This window comes from Magnolia sinica, chromosome 8, assembly GCF_029962835.1.
Source record: "Magnolia sinica isolate HGM2019 chromosome 8, MsV1, whole genome shotgun sequence".
In the NCBI taxonomy this organism is placed as follows: Eukaryota; Viridiplantae; Streptophyta; class Magnoliopsida; order Magnoliales; family Magnoliaceae; genus Magnolia; species Magnolia sinica.
Genome location: NC_080580.1, coordinates 30,198,231 through 30,215,445, shown reverse-complemented (window position 1 = coordinate 30,215,445; position 17,215 = coordinate 30,198,231). Strand labels below are relative to the sequence as shown.

Sequence of the window (17,215 nt, the reverse complement as noted above, 5' to 3'; positions counted from 1 at the left end):
AAAAGTCTCATCCACGTTTTTTAGCTACGAAAATTTTTGAAGCTAAAAGTAATCCTTTCGATTTTTTTGAAAAATTGTTTATAACCTTTAGTGACGAAAATGTTCGTCGCTAAAAGTCTCATCCACTTTTTTAGTAATCATTTCGATTTTTTAAAAAAATTGTTTACAGCCTTTAGCAACGAACATTTTCGTCGCTAAAAGTATCATCCATGTTTTTTAGCTACGAAAATTTGCGTAGCTAAAAGTAATCCTTTTGATGTTTTTGAAAAATTGTTTACAGCCTTTCGCGATGAAAATTTTCATCGTTAAAAGTCCCTAAAAATTGTTTACAGCCTTTAGCAATGAAAAGTTTCGTTGCTAAAGGTGACTTTTAGCTATGAATTTACAATTTCGTCGCCAAAAGTAAACTTTTAGTGACGAAAATTTTTTTCGTCGCTAAAAGTGGCTTTTAGCAACGAAAATTAAAAACCCTCTTTTTTGTAGTGAAGTCTGTGCATTTCAGTCTGAGTTCTTTCTCTAATCACGATAGCCTCGGGAGGGTTGATTCGAGGGATGGGTTGATTGCAAAAGGGCTAATTAAAACTATATTGGCTTATCTTTCATGGTCAATTTCAACGATTTCGTTTCATTTCGCGGTCATTTCCATGCATTTCACGGTCAATTCTGGCGATTCCCCTTCACTTCACGGTCATTTCAATGCATTTCACGGTCAATTCCCTTCACTTCACGGTCATTTCCATGCATTTCACAGTCAATCACAGTGATTCCCCTTCACTTCACAGTCATTTCCCTTCACTTCACAGTCTATTCTGTGCATTTCACGATCAATTCCTTTCACTTCACGGTCAATTCCATGCATTTCACGGTCAATTCCGGCGATTCCGCTTCACTTCACGGTCATTTCCATGCATTTCACGGCCAATTCCGGCAATTCCGCTTCACTTCACGGTCATTTCCATGCATTTCACGGTCAATTCCCTTCATTTCACGGTCAATTCCATGCATTTCACGATCAATTCCGGCAATTTCGCTTCACTTCACGATCATTTCCATGCATTTCACGGTCAATTCCATGCATTTCATGGTCAATTCCCACAATTTCGCTTCCCTTCGCGGTCATTTTCATGCATTTCATGGTCAATTCCCTTCACTTCATGGTCTATTCCGTGCATTTCACGGTTAATTCCTTTCACTTCACGGTCAATTCCATGCATTTCATGGTTAATTACGGCGATTCCGCTTCACTTCACGATCATTTCCATGCATTTCACGGTCAATTCCTTTCACTTCACGGTCAATTCCATGCATTTCACGATCAAATACGGCGATTCTGCTTCACTTCACGGTCATTTCCATGCATTTCACGGTCAATTCCCTTCACTTCATGGTCAATTCCTTTCACTTCACGGTCAATTCCATGCATTTCACGGTCAATTACGCCAATTCCGCTTCACTTCACGGTCATTTCCATGCATTTCACGGTCAATTCCCTTCACTTCATGGTCAATTCTGTGCATTTCACGGTCAATTCCCTTCACTTCACGGTCAATTCCATGCATTCCACCAACGGGTCATGTCAACCTTGCTTACTAAATGAACGGTGAAAATTGTGAGCAAAAATGTGTGCAATTTGTGTTCCTCCAGGGAGAAGATGCTAGTCTATGTACTGAACTTTTATGGAATGTCCCATACTTCCAGATACTACCATGTGCCATCGATTGCATTCTCCATATTATTAAAGCTTTTTGTACCCTTTTCATCTTGGGGTGGTTAAATTAATTCAGTCTTTTCTTTGTTACATAATTTGCCATGAAATGGTAGAAGCTATTTCCCGGAAGTGGTTTCCTGGAAGAGCAAAAGCCGAAAAGGCCTATTTGCCGCCGGATGGTTCTGAAGGGAAGACGGGCCAGATGCTCATATATTAATTCTTAATAGTATCTTCTGATGTGGGTGTGAAAAACAGTTTGTTTGTATATTTAGATAGAAGCTCTGATGATGAGAGTGAATAACTATGCTTTCTTCAAGGTTTGATTTCATTTGTAATAGATCCTTTCATCCACATTCTTTGCACAATTCCTTTCCTGAGCTGTCTTTTTATTCTAAACCTAGAATGACATCTTTGGACTTAAGAACATGTTCTTCATATTTTGCAATGTAGGGCCACCATAACATTTATTTTCCATCCAATCTATTCATAAGGTCAAAAAGACCTGGATGAAGAGGAAAAACAAATTTCATAATGATCCAAAACTTCAGTGACCCCTTTTTTAGACGTTCAAAGAAGCATTGCAATGTTTTATGCTATGGTCAGACCTATAGTTACGGATTATAACCGTAGCTATATACCTAATCCGTAGCTATAGAGGCCTCCCCCAATAATCAAACCCGAATCGGCGTGGGCTCACCGAACTGGTGCCCCCCCCCCCCCCAACACACACACACACACACACACACACACACACACACCACTCATTTTTATTTTTATTTTTTATTTTTTGCCTTTTTCACACACACTCAAGCCTTTTCAATGACAAGTTGGAATAAAATGTAGATGACATACATAATTAGGCCAGGTTTTGCAATGACTCAACTTACATTGCAATTTTCAAGTTGATTTTATATCGTGGAATGGGCCATAAATGGGTCATATAGTAGGAAATTTCTCGCGTTTTCTCCCTGCCAAAGAGAGTGACAAAGAGACACCGAAGCGATCAAAGTTTACTAATGAACCTCCTATATATAGTAAATGAATCTGTTAAACCTGAAATGTAGGATGCTTCCAATCCAGAAAATGAAAATACAATGCCTAAGGAGGGGGCTTCTGCAACTGGTCTCGATAAATCAAATATGGAGGTCAATACTGATGAAGAGGATTCAGAGGAAGATGTTAGTGAATATTAGGAAATGGATGATATTGTGCTATCGGATCCTCATGAGGCAAGATTCTTTTCCTCGGTATTTAGGGGGTGTTTGGATGGGCCCTCAGCCAAATTCATTGATTGTGTAATTAATGTGTTTAATTTACCTAAAATGCTAAATTTACTAGTTACTAATTCCCAACTAAAAAAATGGGCACAAATCTTAAATTTGGTAATTAAAAAAAAGTTCACCCTCCCTAATTCATGAAGTTGGGAAGTCAAGGATTTTTTTGATGGCTACGCTGGGTAATCAATTCACGGAATCAGTGAACTTGGCAATTTTCAATTGCTAAATTAAGAATGACCAATTCCAACAATGACGGATATAACTGTGTTATGGCCTAATATCGGCGACTAGGAAGACAGTAAATGGGCAGAGCCGGCAGGACCGAATCAGTTTTGTTGAGCAACTCTAGATAAACTACTACCATTAATCAACTAGGGCTATGACAAGCATAATTGTTGGATGAGTTTGGCACAGTAATTATGAGGCCTACAACCAGACCTTTTCCTTGGAGTAGATTCTTCTCCTTCATGAATGAGTTTTGGAGAAATGCACCCCAATGTGCACTAACAGATCAACATGGTCGAGAGTAAATATTTTCATCATTGAGGAAATGAAATAGCAGTTGAATTAGCATGGTCAATTCCATGCATTTCACCATCAATTCTGGCAATTCCGTTTCACTTCACGGTCATTTCCATACATTTCATGGTCAATTCCGGCGATTCTACTTCACTTCACGGTCATTTCCATGCATTTCATGATCAATTCCCTTCACTTCACGGTCAATTCCGTGCATTTCACGGTCAATTCCTTTCACTTCACGATCATTTCCATGGATTTCACGGTCAATTCCGACGATTTCTCTTCACTTCACGGTCAATTCTAGCGATTCCGCTTCACTTCATGGTCAATTCCGTGCATTTCACGATCAATTCCTTTCACTTCACGGTCAGTTCCATGCATTTCATGGTCAATTCCGGTGAGTCCACTTCACTTCACGGTCATTTCCATGCATTTCACAGTCAATTCCCTTCACTTCATGGGAATTGACCGTGCATTTCACGATCAATTCCTTTTACTTCACAGTCATTTCCATGCATTTCACGGTCAATTCCAGCGATTCCGCTTCACTTTGTGGTCATTTCCATGCATTTCACGGTCAATTCCCTTCACTTCACAGTCAATTCCATGCATTTCACGGTCAATTCCTTTCACTTCACGGTCATTTCCATGCATTTCACGGTCAATTCCCTTCACTTCACGGTCAGTTCCATGCATTTCACGATCATTTCCTTTCACTTCACGGTCATTTCCATGCATTTCATGGTCAATTCTGGCAATTCCACTTCACTTCACGGTCATTTCCATGCATTTCACAGCCAATTCCCTTCACTTCACGATCAATTTTGTGCATTTCACGGTCAATTCTTTTCACTTCACGGTCATTTCCATGCATTTCACGGTTAATTCCGGCAATTTCGCTTCACTTCATGGTCATTTTCATGCATTTCACGGTCACGGTCATTTCCGTGCATTTCACGGTAGCCTTGGGAGGCTTGATCCGAGGGATGATTTGATTGAATTATCTTGCTGGTCCTCAAATCATTATACCATTAAAAGAGAGGCACAAGGCGGCATTCCTCTAGCCTTTGGTTTTATTATGCCAAATGCAGGCCGTAGAGCCAGTCTACGCAAATTGTACTTGGTGATTGTCTTTTTGGGCTATGCATCGCCCAATAAAGCTCAAAAAATCTGACTGAATGGGAGGTCATGGGGCTCACTGGGCTTGTGGTACATCGCGGATGACAGATTCGGACCAAACCTGGAAATGAACGAATTACGCTGTCCAGTCGGCACTTGTAAAGTGCAAATCGCCCTAGCCTTGAAATAAAATTTTGTGCTTTTTAAACAAATGACCCTGCCAATTGGGACAGTGAATTGGGGCATTTCGGCGGTCGGATTTCATCTAAATTTACACATTGAATATTGAAGATATGTCCCTGTAGCAGGGCGGCTAGATCCGACCCTTGATCGAGAAACGGTGATCGGAAATGGGTCCCACATGGCCATTTGGATGAATCAGCGGAACCCGGGGCCAACTCACCTAAAACCAGGGTATAAAACCCTTTAACCTCTCTCTCTCTCTCTCACACTCACTCCTACAACAATTTCAGAAAAAAGAGAGAGCGAAAGAGGAGAGAGAAGATAGAGAAAGTGATGGAAGGAGTGTGTGTGGGTGCATTGTCAGAAATCTTGACCCTATCGCTGTAGAAGCTACCTTTGATCCAAGGTAAGAATCCGAACTCACCTCCATTTCTCCCTAGTAGGGCCCAAATGATCAACAAGGCTCTTCAATGGATTGTGTATGGTTGGGACTATTTGCCTGCTTAGATAATATTTTGTTCTTATGCTTGGATATTTACTTGATTAGTGGCACTTGATGTTTCGTTAGGATTTGCTTTTGCTATTAACCCTAGGTTACCTTATCTCGACCACTGAGGGTGCAGGTAACAATCATGGGCCGCGATTAAGCTTTAAAAGTTGTTGTGTTGTTTTATTTAAATGATTTATCTCTGAGAGACCATTACAAATAATCTATTGTACTCCATATATTCGATGAAAAGCCTAAGACATTGCATATCATTTCAAGTGCCTTTTCTCATATTCTCAGATAATCTCAGAAGAGCTGAATATTAGATTGTAACATATGCGCTTCTGAGAGTATAGAATAGTTTCTGATCTTGCCGCTATTTAGTAGAATAATAGCCCATGAGATAACAGCCAATTATACCATTTGAACACCTTACTAGGACACTAATGATTGTTAACAAAGTATCTCTCATTCTGTTCAGCACAAATCAACCAGAATCCAGCTAGAAATGATATTTTAGCTGAATTGGTCGTTAGGTAATTTCAATGATACGTGCTATTAAATACCTTGCCTGTAGGAGACCATTCTCAACTCTAGAAAACGAATACAAGGTACTCTACGTCGATTTCAAGTTTCGGGTTTTAAAATAGAAAACGCTAGCATTAACTTGCATTGGTTTGGAGGGCATGCACACCACTAACATGGGAGAGAGAAAATGTCACCCTGATCCAGGAAATTAAGTGGTAGACCAAGTGAAAGATTCCTCGTCTCAACACTGAGGTCTTGGTATCGATTCCCTGGTGGGGGTGGCTAACAGTGAAGTGTGAACTGACATTGGGTGTACTAACAAGCTAACACAACACACACACACACACACACACACACACACACACACACACACACACACACATCAAAATGAGTGAAAATAGGTGGATTTATTTAAGGGGGCCGTGCCAGACCGGCGCGCCCCCGCCGGGATGTCCAAGGAGTGGCGTGGGCACCACTGGTTCACCAAGCCCACGCCGAACAACCAACAAACCTAGGGGGGGGGGGGGGCTGACCTGCTAGACCAACGCGCCCCCGCCGGGAACTCTAGCAAGTGGCGGGTTGTCCGCTAGTTTGGCGAGCCCACGCCGAAGCCCCATTTCAGTGTGGGCCCTGTAACACATATGGGGCCCCATTCTGTAAACCTTTTATGCTCTTCCATCCCTTTTCCCTCCCATTTCTCCTCCAAAATCGGATTTTCTCAAATATCCCTCCCTCCTTTACACACCGAAAACCCATCTTCCCTTGCACGCCCCAAACCCATCTTCTCTTGCACACTCCCCTTGCACACCGAAAACCCATCCTACATTGCACGCCCATAACCCATCTGCACACCCAAAACCCTTATTCTCTTGCACAACGAAAACCAATCTTCCCTTGCACACTGAAAACCCATCCCACGCCGAACACCCAAAACCCTTCTTCTATTGCACACCGAAAACTCATCTTCCATCTCCATCACCTACCAAGGAAGAAAGATGAGCCTCCTTGTAACCCTCTCTTCCTTTTTCACCATTACCTTGGTGCTTTCCCTCATGGGAAAGAAAAGAGCGACCCCCGATCAAGCGAGGCCAAGCCGTGGGAGAAGACGAAGGGAAAAAATCGCGAGCAAGCGAGACCAAGCCGTGATAGATGGTTCAGCAAATCCAATGATGATAATGCGGGACCGATCCTCAAGAAGAAGTCGAAGAGAAATTTCGACACACGTTCTTCCCCCGATCAAGTCGTCCGCTTGGCATTGAATTCGGGAGATTCAAGCATCGAAAGGTCGTGTTCGAGGCAAATGTGGATAATAACATCTTCGGTACGTATGATTTGATCGATCGCATCCTAGACAATGGTTGGGGACTGATGTTTGAAGCAACGTAGGTCGCGAGTGAGAATCTAGTGCGAGCATTCTATGCACGAATTGTTGATGCCGAGATCAAACCTCTTGGATTCAAAATTATCCTTGGCAGACAAACGTATGACATTGGTGTGAAATCCATCACTACCCTACTCGGTATGGAGCTTGGCAATATGCACGTCAAGGAGAGTAACCTAAGGGATAAGCTGGCACGGGACGAGCGTGCTCTCCACTTGTGCAGAAAACTTGTTGAATGGAGAAGAGGTACCAGCATCAAAGCTAGAAATTTGACACGAGACTACCGCCTGCTCCACTATATATGCACGTATAACGTGTACCCGAGATCAACAGCCATTCTGAGGTTTCTCGGTATATGGTAGAATTCCTCTACCAGGTGGTGCAAGGAGAAAAGGTATGTATCCCCACCCTTGTCTTGAGACAAATTGTGAAGGTCACGTTAGGAAAGCGTGAAAAATTATCGCTTCCTTTTGGTCGTTTAATTTGTAAATTGGTACGTCAGTACAAATTCAACCACTCGGGCGGGGTACCATACCCGATTAAAGTGATCAACGAGGATACTATAAATTGTATTGAAAAAAGCTCTAATCAGCCCCAGGGTAATATTGAAGAATCTGGGGATGAAGAAGATGAGGAAGAAGAAGAAGAGGAGGATGAGGAAGATAATGACAAAGACATCGATGAAGATTTTGTGGCCCCACGCTTATACATGAGGGCTTCAGTCGGGTGGAAGAGGAGCTAGCCTCGGTTCAGTCTGAATTAACTGATATGAGGGCTGAAATGAAGACCAAAAGACCGAACAGGAGCAATGGAACCAGAAGATCTTCCACACTCTGAAGGAAGTGTTATACTGTGTTCAAAAGGATAGAGCAGCACCGCATCCAACTGATTCACAGGACCATTAGGTCTCGGGTGAAGCCATGTTTGTGGTTATGTGCATTGTGTTTACTGTGTTGTAAGAAGTGGATCATTTCCACCTAGTAGTTTATTAGTTAGTAGATGGGTTAATTATGTTTTCCACTTGGTTAGGTGTGAATGGGAACAATGTACAATCTCATATTATAAATGAAATTGTTTCCACTTTAGTTTACCTTGTGCAATATTGCATATGTGTGTTGGGTTAATTATGTCCTCATCATTTCCGCACCAATGTCACATGAAAAGATAACCAATTCTATACCTTTTATTCGTAATCTAACCATCTGATACTAATTCATTATGCTAACTTTTTTGAGTTGGACAGATACCTCCAAGGAAAAGTGCAGCTTCTTACAGGTTATGAACTTTTCTATCTTTTTTATTTGCATTTGTATGAATATTTCTGCAACTTGATATGATAGATATGCTTGAGATGGGATATGAGTTATCAAAATTATGACTTGATGGTCACATTGGATTTTGCTCTCTATTGTCGATGTCTGTGCAGGGTACCAAATTATTATAATAGGCTTCAATGTACTTTTTTCACAACAATCATTCTGTTGTTTAATGTGCCCTCATACATAGATATGCATCCATAGACAAATTGTAATTATGCAGATACACATGAATGTTGAACAATACCATTTGTAAAGAGAGGTTGTTGGAACAATAGCATGCAATGGCATGTTCAGTGGGTACCAATTGGAGGTGTGCTTTGCTAATTCAGGTGACCAACTATGGAATCTTAATTTTCTCGTGAGTTGCAGGTGACGAACTATGGAATCTTATTAATGATCTGCCACAGATTTTTTAGCATGTGAACATTTAGGCTAGCAACAGTTGCAAATCCATCTCATGTTTTTTTTTTCTCTTTTTGTTATTTGTGATTTGTTTATGTTATAAAGATATGTTATATGTATACAGACATGCTACAAGGAGTTAATTGTGTTTATTTCATTTGTATCATGCAGAATGCTTCCTTGTACAAATGTTCAGTCACATGACATAAATGCACTGTAGCTCTGAAAAGAAGAAGCTATTCCATTCATCTAAGTTTTTAGATCATTTCCACCCTTTGTCTGGAGAATTCCACATTTGGATGCTCAAACCACATTTTGCTACTGTTCTTCTTTTAACACATTTGTGACTATCATTTTCAAGAAGCCTGCATTTGATGGGCTGCACACATATCAGCAGTGACAAGAAAACATTGAAGAGATAGTTTTTCATAGATAAAAGAGTTTGATACATATTCCATTTGAGTATTACAATTTGACAATCTCATTTTCAACCAGCTTTCCATAGCACACATTTGTTTTAACACGAAAGCATAGAACTTGAGCAGGATCCAATGGACTTGAAGTCTGCCCCTCTTCTCGTTGATCCTGTTCCCACAAACAAGTCGAGATTGGGCCTGCATTCTAGTTTGTTGTCTTGCCCACCACCAGCGTCATCATTTCCTTTGGCATTGTATTTGATGATTCCCTGGAGAAAGCCGATTACTGGAAAACTCGATGACGTCTGTGCCAACAGTTGGCTGGATGTTATGAAATCCTCATCACCTCGCAAAATGCTAATCAAGGATTCAAATATTGAGGCTGTGTCAGATGAAAATGATGTTGCGTATCCCTTGTGGGTGGTAAGTTTAGTTTCTGCTGGTATTCAAAGCTAAAGATATTTTCTTTTAGTTCTTGGTTTTTAGATGCTTATGTTCATGTTTTATTCCACTTGTGCAGTTGAAATTTCCATCTACTCTAACTTCTTTTGAGCAAATCATGAAATGTGCAGAAGGCAATTCCCTTGCATTATTAATGGATTATGATGGAACACTTTCACCAATCATAGATGACCCTGACGCTGCTATTAGGTCTAGTGAGGTTAGTCGATCCTTTGTCTCATATGCATACAACATTTGGTTATTTTCTATGCTGAAGTTGGCTAAAAGGCTTTCGTCACATCAGAGAGAGAATCAGGCATCATGCTTAGTATTTTCCTGGCAACTGCTCCTCCATGAGGCCTACATTGCTTGGTCACCCTTAAGGCATGTATGTGATAGTCAATTAAATTGTGCCTATGGGAATCTTGTGCTCCCATTGCCTGTCCCAAGCCCTGAAAAAGGAGGGTTGCGTCAGGTTGGCAGATATCGTCAAACTTGAGTCCGGATCCTCTGTTATTTAGTAAACAGAGATTCCCTGATTGCCTAATCCTCAATGGTCCACGTCACCACTCACTTAAAAATAAAAATAAAAAAAACTAAAAGAAAACTTCGGACTCCAAACCATTGTGAAAAAACCCAAAGGAAAAAAAATAGAAAAAGTAAACAAGAAGAAAAAGGTCTGGTGACTCACCTGATGGAAAAGGTGGATTTGAAGCTTAGGTTAAATCAGATTCACACAGGTGAAGTATTTCTCTCTCTCTCTCTCTCTCTCTCTCTCTCTCTCTCTCTCTCTCTCTCTCTCTCTCTCTCTCAATCTCTCTCAATATTAATGCTGATTTTGGAATTTGGGAGTTTGTTGTTTGTAGATTCCCGATTTGAATGTGGACCCTTATTTCAGGATTTAGGGCCTGTTTGGATGCCTGTATGTTGGGTAAGTGGGAAGTTACTTACAGGGAAGTCACTTACAGGTAGTGTTTGGGGGAGAAAAATCACCGGTAAATCACTTACAGGCAAATCTACCAAAAAACTGCAGGGGGATGGGGGTGGGAAGTCACTTCCCTGTAAGTCACTTACAGGCTCAACGGTCAGATTTTTAAAAAGAGGGGAAGAGGGAGAAATGCACCAACCCACCAAATCTCTCTCCGTCTCTGCAATCTCTCGCTGCAGTTACTGCCTTCCGTCTCTTCTCCTCCTAAAATGGTAGGGTTTCATCTACCTTTTTTTCTCCTTTGAAAACGGGAGTGGTTTGACATTACTCTATAAGGACGCTGGCATCCAAACAGTCACTTATACGCACTTGCATAGTTTTTCACACTTGTCATGGGCCTCTAATCCGAACAGACCATGTGATGTAGCATCCCATGAAACCATCAGGGACTGTGGCCTGTGGTTGGTGATCCTGTAGATCGTTTATCTGGTTGGTCTCATTGTGGCCTGTGGTTGGTGATCCTATGATGTACTCTCAGTGTTGGTGAATCTCTTAGATTGCACAGTTAGAATGCAAGTAATTTAACGATCTACATCAGTGTTGGTGAATCTCTTAGATCCCGAGCATCAAACTCCTCATTAGAGAATGAGAAAAACTTTGATGCTAGAGTGGGATTGATGATGCGTTGGCCCTTGGAAATTACATCAGATTGCACAGTTGGAATGCAAGTAATTTAATTATTAGATTTTCTATTAATGTTTTTAAGTTTATTCTCAATGCTTAAATTGAGTTATTACTCCATATTATAGATTTTTTGAATTCATGGGCCCACTTTTATAACCCACTTGATGATTGGTTTAGCTTAATAATTATCTCAAATATTCATCTTGATGGGCTTAACAAAATAACATATTTGATCACATGTTTTTTTATATCATTATAACATTTTAGAATGATTCCCCAATCTAAACTATGCTCGATGTGAATATACAGCTTTCTACCTGTAAGTAATTTACAGGTTATCCAAACATAAAAAGTAACTTACCTGTAAGTGACTTACAACTTACATCCAAACAGGTTACCTGTAAGTAACTTTCACCTGTAAGTCACTTACAGGTAAGTCACTTACAAATTAAAAGAACTTACAGGCATCCAAACAAGCCCTTATAGATTTTAGGCTTACAGATTTGAATATGGATCCTGAATTGGGTTTTTCTGATTTTACAAATTGGGGATTTAGGGATTTTAGGATTTTGGGGATTCGAAGACTTTTGAAATTGGGGATTTTCTGATTTTACAAATTGGAGATTTGGGGATTTTAGGAATTTGAGATTTTAGGATTAAAGAAAATAAGTTTTTAATCTCCACACCAGTCCTGATTATGATAATGAAATGGAAATCTCAGAAATATGATTCTTCGTTTGTGAAATGATAGGTCATTTTGAGGTAGAGTTATTGAAGGGGTCGTTTGCACACTAATTTGGTAAATGTCAGAAGGATCCGTGCCACTCATCAGGTGTGGGCCACGGTGCATATGCACTGGTGTGGAGATCAATAAGATCCATTCATCAGGTGGTCCCGTCCGCATGTAAATGTAGAATGTTGAGCTTCTTATACTTGCGTGGCCCATCTGATAATCGAATGGGCCTGATATTTTGTTGTAGGAATTTTTGCGATGGGACCCACCTTACAAATGGCTACTAAATCATCCTAGAATTTCTCATAGTATTCTCAATACTACTGCTGGGGATGCAAATAGACTAGATTGTTCAGGCCCAGTTTGCTTTCGTCTTTGGGTTTAGAGTAATGTGCGCTTGGATCAAACCATAGGTCAAGAATCTAGTTACTTCATAGTCAATAGCTAGCCTCGGTATTTTGAAAATATAGCAACATTTTTCACAAATTTTCATGGCTCAAACTTGCCGCCGTGAGGATTGAGGGTTTTGATTGCCTCCACCGGGATAGGCGATAGTGTTTAAGGGCATTTTTTCTCATATCCAGTTGCATTGGGGTTGATCTTAGCATGTGTTGCTAGATCTTTTACCATCATCTATTCATTAGTTTCTTTTGTTGTTGAATCATTGAAGGCTATTATAGAATCTATCATTTTTAGATGAGTTGATATATCAAGGCATGTACCAGCAATGGTAAGAGACACCATTTACATTTCCTTTTTTTATATAGATATTAGCTACGGATATTAATCGTAGCTTTTAATTAGGAAACCGTAGCAAGAACTTAATTCTTTTTATAGCTACGGATCTAGTCCAACTTTTAGCTACAACTTTTCAGACCTATAACTATGGTATCTTGCTATGGGTTAAAACCGTAGCTATTGGTATTTTAGATATAGTACCACTCGGCAAGGCATGGCCTTCGGGCATTGATTTAGGATGTACGGGTGGCGGGTCCTTCGCTAGGGTGTCATCTCAGTTTCTGTTAATTTTTGGGAAAATTGGTTCCTCTCTTCTGCTATTCAGGGCTCTGCAAGGTAGGTATCTCATTTAAGTGGAGTCTTTTGAGAGTGGTCCTCTACTTCATGGTCTGTTTGGGCTTTGGGTGCTTCACTGCATTCAGTGCAAGGATTGGTAGAGTAGATGGTATGGCGGGTTGATTGGTGCATTCACTGAAGGTCATTTTTCCTGTAGTGCTATGTGATGAGATTGTACTTGAGCATGTGATATGGTAGTGTGTAATGTGACGAGGTTACACTTGAGAATGTGAAACAGTTAATAGACTATGTGATGAGATTACATTTGAGAATATGATATGAGTGTGACAGTGTGATGAGGTTACACTTGAGAATGTGATATAGTTGATGGACCATATGATGAAGTTACACTTGAGGATATGATTAGTTGTATGATAGTGCGAAGTAGTTGTGCTTGAGAATGTGATATGGTTGATGGACTACGTGATGAGGTTGCACTTGAGGATGTGATATGGTAGTGTGATAGTGTGATGAGGTTACACTTGAGAATATGATACGGTTGATGAACTATATGATTAGGTTGCACTTGAGGATATGATATGGTTGTGTGATAGTGTGAAGTGGTTCCCTTGAGAATGTGATACAGTTGATGGACTATGTGATGAGGTTGTACTTGAGAATATAATATGGTTGTGTGATAGTACGATGTGGTTACACTTGAGAATATGATACGGTTGATGAACTATGTGATTAGGTTGCACTTTAGGATATGATATGGTTGTGTGGCAGTGTGAAGTGGTTCCAAATTGAATAATGTTATATGGTTGAAGGACTATATGATGATGTTAAACTTGAGGATATGATATGATTGTATGACAATATGAAGTGGTTCCACTTGAGAATGTGATACGGTTGATGGACTATATGATGAGATTGTACTTGAGGATTTATGATATGGTTGTGTGAGAGTGGTGTGGCTCCACTTGAGAATGTGATACGGTTGATGAACTATATGAAGAAGTTGAACTATATGAAGAGGTTACACTTAAGGATATGATATGGTTGGGTGATAGTGCGATGTGGTTAAACTTGAGAATATGATATGGTTGATGGATTATGTGATGAAGTTATACTTAAGGATATGATATGGTTGTGTGATAGTGTGAGTATATCCACTTAAAAATGTAATACGGTTTATGAATTATATGATAAGGTTGCACTTGAAGATATGATATAGTTGTGTGATAGTGTGATGAGGTATATCCACTGGAGTATGTGATACGGTTGATGAACTATGTGATGATGTCCATGGCCGCCGACAATTTTATGTTAGTTGTTTGAAGAAATGCTTCAATCAAGAAGCTTCATGGATAAAACCATGCTACTAGTCCTCTACTTCAAGTAAGAACCTTTCTGATCTATTACTATGAGATCTATTGATTCAGGGCTGTAGATCTATTGATTCAAGGATGCAGATCTATTCTTATGGGATAAATTCCAAATATAGGGTTTGTATGTAGATTTGTTGTTTATTCAACTTCTATAGTTCTCTTATTTGTTGATTGTGGAGGTATTGGTTTTTTTTGTTAGAATGATTGATAAATTTATGATGGCTATTTCTCCTATTACTTTGGTGTTAACATTGTTTGATTTTATCTGTAGCCCAACTTGTTTTGCTTGCAAGAACTTACGAGATCCATATCTTGTGGGGACACTAGCACTTGAGCTGGGAAGCTTCGTCGCATTAGATCTTTGTAAGTGATAGACTCGTCATATTGAATGCACTCATTATAAAAGTTTTAAACTACCATTTGGAAACTGCTAGGTAATGGCACATATCAGTAATGAATGACACAGTACTCGATACACATTTGGAGCCTTGCCCCTAACGGTAGCTTCCAACATTTTGGAATAGAAGCTTTTTTTTTTTATTAACATTTTCATGTTTTGGATGTGTATCTAATGTTCTATGCTTTCTTTTTTTCTTTTTTTTTGGAATTAGCCTTTCTTTTAATAGTACTTTGGCCTTAGAGAGGAACAAGTGCACTCATCATCATATAAACCAATGATGGCCATAAATATCTTGAGCCAAATCTACAACCAGAACATATTGCACCTTGGTTGAAGGAGTATACAGTGATGCTTCTCCTCCTTTCTTTGCATATTTCTTTTCACATCGCATGCAAGTTTATTGTTGAAGTTCAGATTTCTTGCATGCCCATTCTACTATGTATAAGAAATTTTAGATCTAACATTTCCATACAATTCTAATGATATTCACAAATTAAGATCCACTGTTATTAATCATGTGTTTTCTGACTTGACTGACTTAAATGTAGGACAGAAACATAAAAACATGTTTGTGAAATCTGTGCCTATTCCTGAAGTAAACAATGACCATGTCAAGATTGTTATTGCTAACAGCCTCCATGATGTGGTTTTCAACTCTGAAAAAAATGGTTTGTACCTACCAACATCTCTTTTTGGATTTTTCTTTGACAATTCATGAAATTTAGTAGATAAAAATAGAAGTTTGTCAAAACAAGGGCAGAGATTGCCAAACATATAAGGAAATCATAAGGACTCGTTAGTTTTTTAAGGTTTTGATACATATTACTTTCTATTTAGCACTTTATATCACTTTATCTCCAGTCTATTAATATATACTTATATTATTGTTATTGTTGCAATTTGGGTTGTAACATTGATCGTGGATTTCTTTGAAGGTAGATGTGTTTTCTTTTTCTTTTCCTTTCTCATACATTTAGTATTCTGATGAATTAAATATGTTTTAACTATTGTGAATTAAATTTTTTTTAAAAAAAAAGAAAGTGAAAGATTCATATAATTCCATGTACCTTTGCTTCCTACACTAAGATGGTGTGTTTGCTACCTATCTTCTCTTTGGCTTATAGTTATACTTGAGCCCCTTTGTTTTACATGTCACAGCCACTCAGAACATCGTAGTTTTACATATCAAATGGACATAAGCCCTCTCTTTTGTCTTTTTTAGATGATAGGATTTCATATCATTTGAGGCCAGATTGAAATGTCTACAACAAATGGACTTGAGGCCATGACTTGTGCTCTAATATGGGGTGTTGTAACCAGCTTGGCTACTGAGCATGAAGTAGAATTTCTGTTCATATTCCTGCCCATTTTAGCTAGGCCTTTGGAAGTAGTAGTTAAATTTTTGTTGCACATGTAAAGTTGGAAGGCCTTGGAGCCTTCCCATTTGTCCCACTTGCTTTTATTTTTACATGCATTGGTTCGTATGTACTGTAGCTTGAAAATCATGACTTTTGGTGGTCTCAATATTTCACACTTTGGCCACATTGTGGCTGGAACATCCCCACAATGTTCCTCATTGGATATGTCTAATTGGTTGTTGTTAGCTATGAACTACCGGGTTGAAACAATAATTCCAGGTGAGATACCATTTCAAGTGTATGTTTCATTGAGAAATTATGTGATGTCTTTTGCATTTTTGAAATCTAGCATATCATAGTTTTGAGCTTATGGTTGGTGGGTATAGAGGTATAGTGTTTTTTTTTTCAATCATGAATCTTTCTGGAATTTCTTCAAAATGCCATGTTCATCTTTCATATATGAAGAATTTGAATTGATATTGTACTGTATGATCATCCTACTTTTCTTGAAATTCTGGAACGTTTGTACTGTATTTTTTAGTCACTTGATCATGTTAGTGCAGTCCTTGGTCCTCTCCATGGATGAATTAGATGCTGTAAGATTGGCTATCTCCTCTTTTTTCTTTTTTGAGTTATTTATCTGGCAAAGCATGATGATTTGCATGTGCAAATGACTCTATTGATCCAAACTATGCAAGATTTTCAAGTGTATCAAATTGTAGATGTGGATGCTCTTCCAAAATAAATTCAAACTGATTAACAAAATAGGTGGGCCACAGTTAACAAAACTAGTTGACGACCAATAAAAATTGGTTGCCAACTTTTAGAGTTGGTAGGCCTGAGTCTTGTGACAGAGCATGGTGGGATCCTCAAGATGGACAGACTGGGTCTGACTTGCAGCATGGTGCATGTTTTAGTCCACTT

General features: G+C 39.3%; 1 protein-coding gene across 1 annotated transcript; it reads left to right on the top strand.

Moving 5' to 3' along the window:
- Nucleotides 1-9,477: 9,477 nt before the first annotated feature.
- Nucleotides 9,478-13,325, top strand: LOC131254202 (probable trehalose-phosphate phosphatase 2). The gene is made up of 4 exons (XM_058255202.1): nucleotides 9,478-9,765; nucleotides 9,863-10,003; nucleotides 13,192-13,202; nucleotides 13,289-13,325. The coding sequence occupies exons 1-4, from the start codon at nucleotides 9,478-9,480 to the stop codon at nucleotides 13,323-13,325; spliced, it is 477 nt and encodes a 158-aa protein (XP_058111185.1).
- The last annotated feature ends 3,890 nt before the right edge of the window (nucleotides 13,326-17,215 follow it).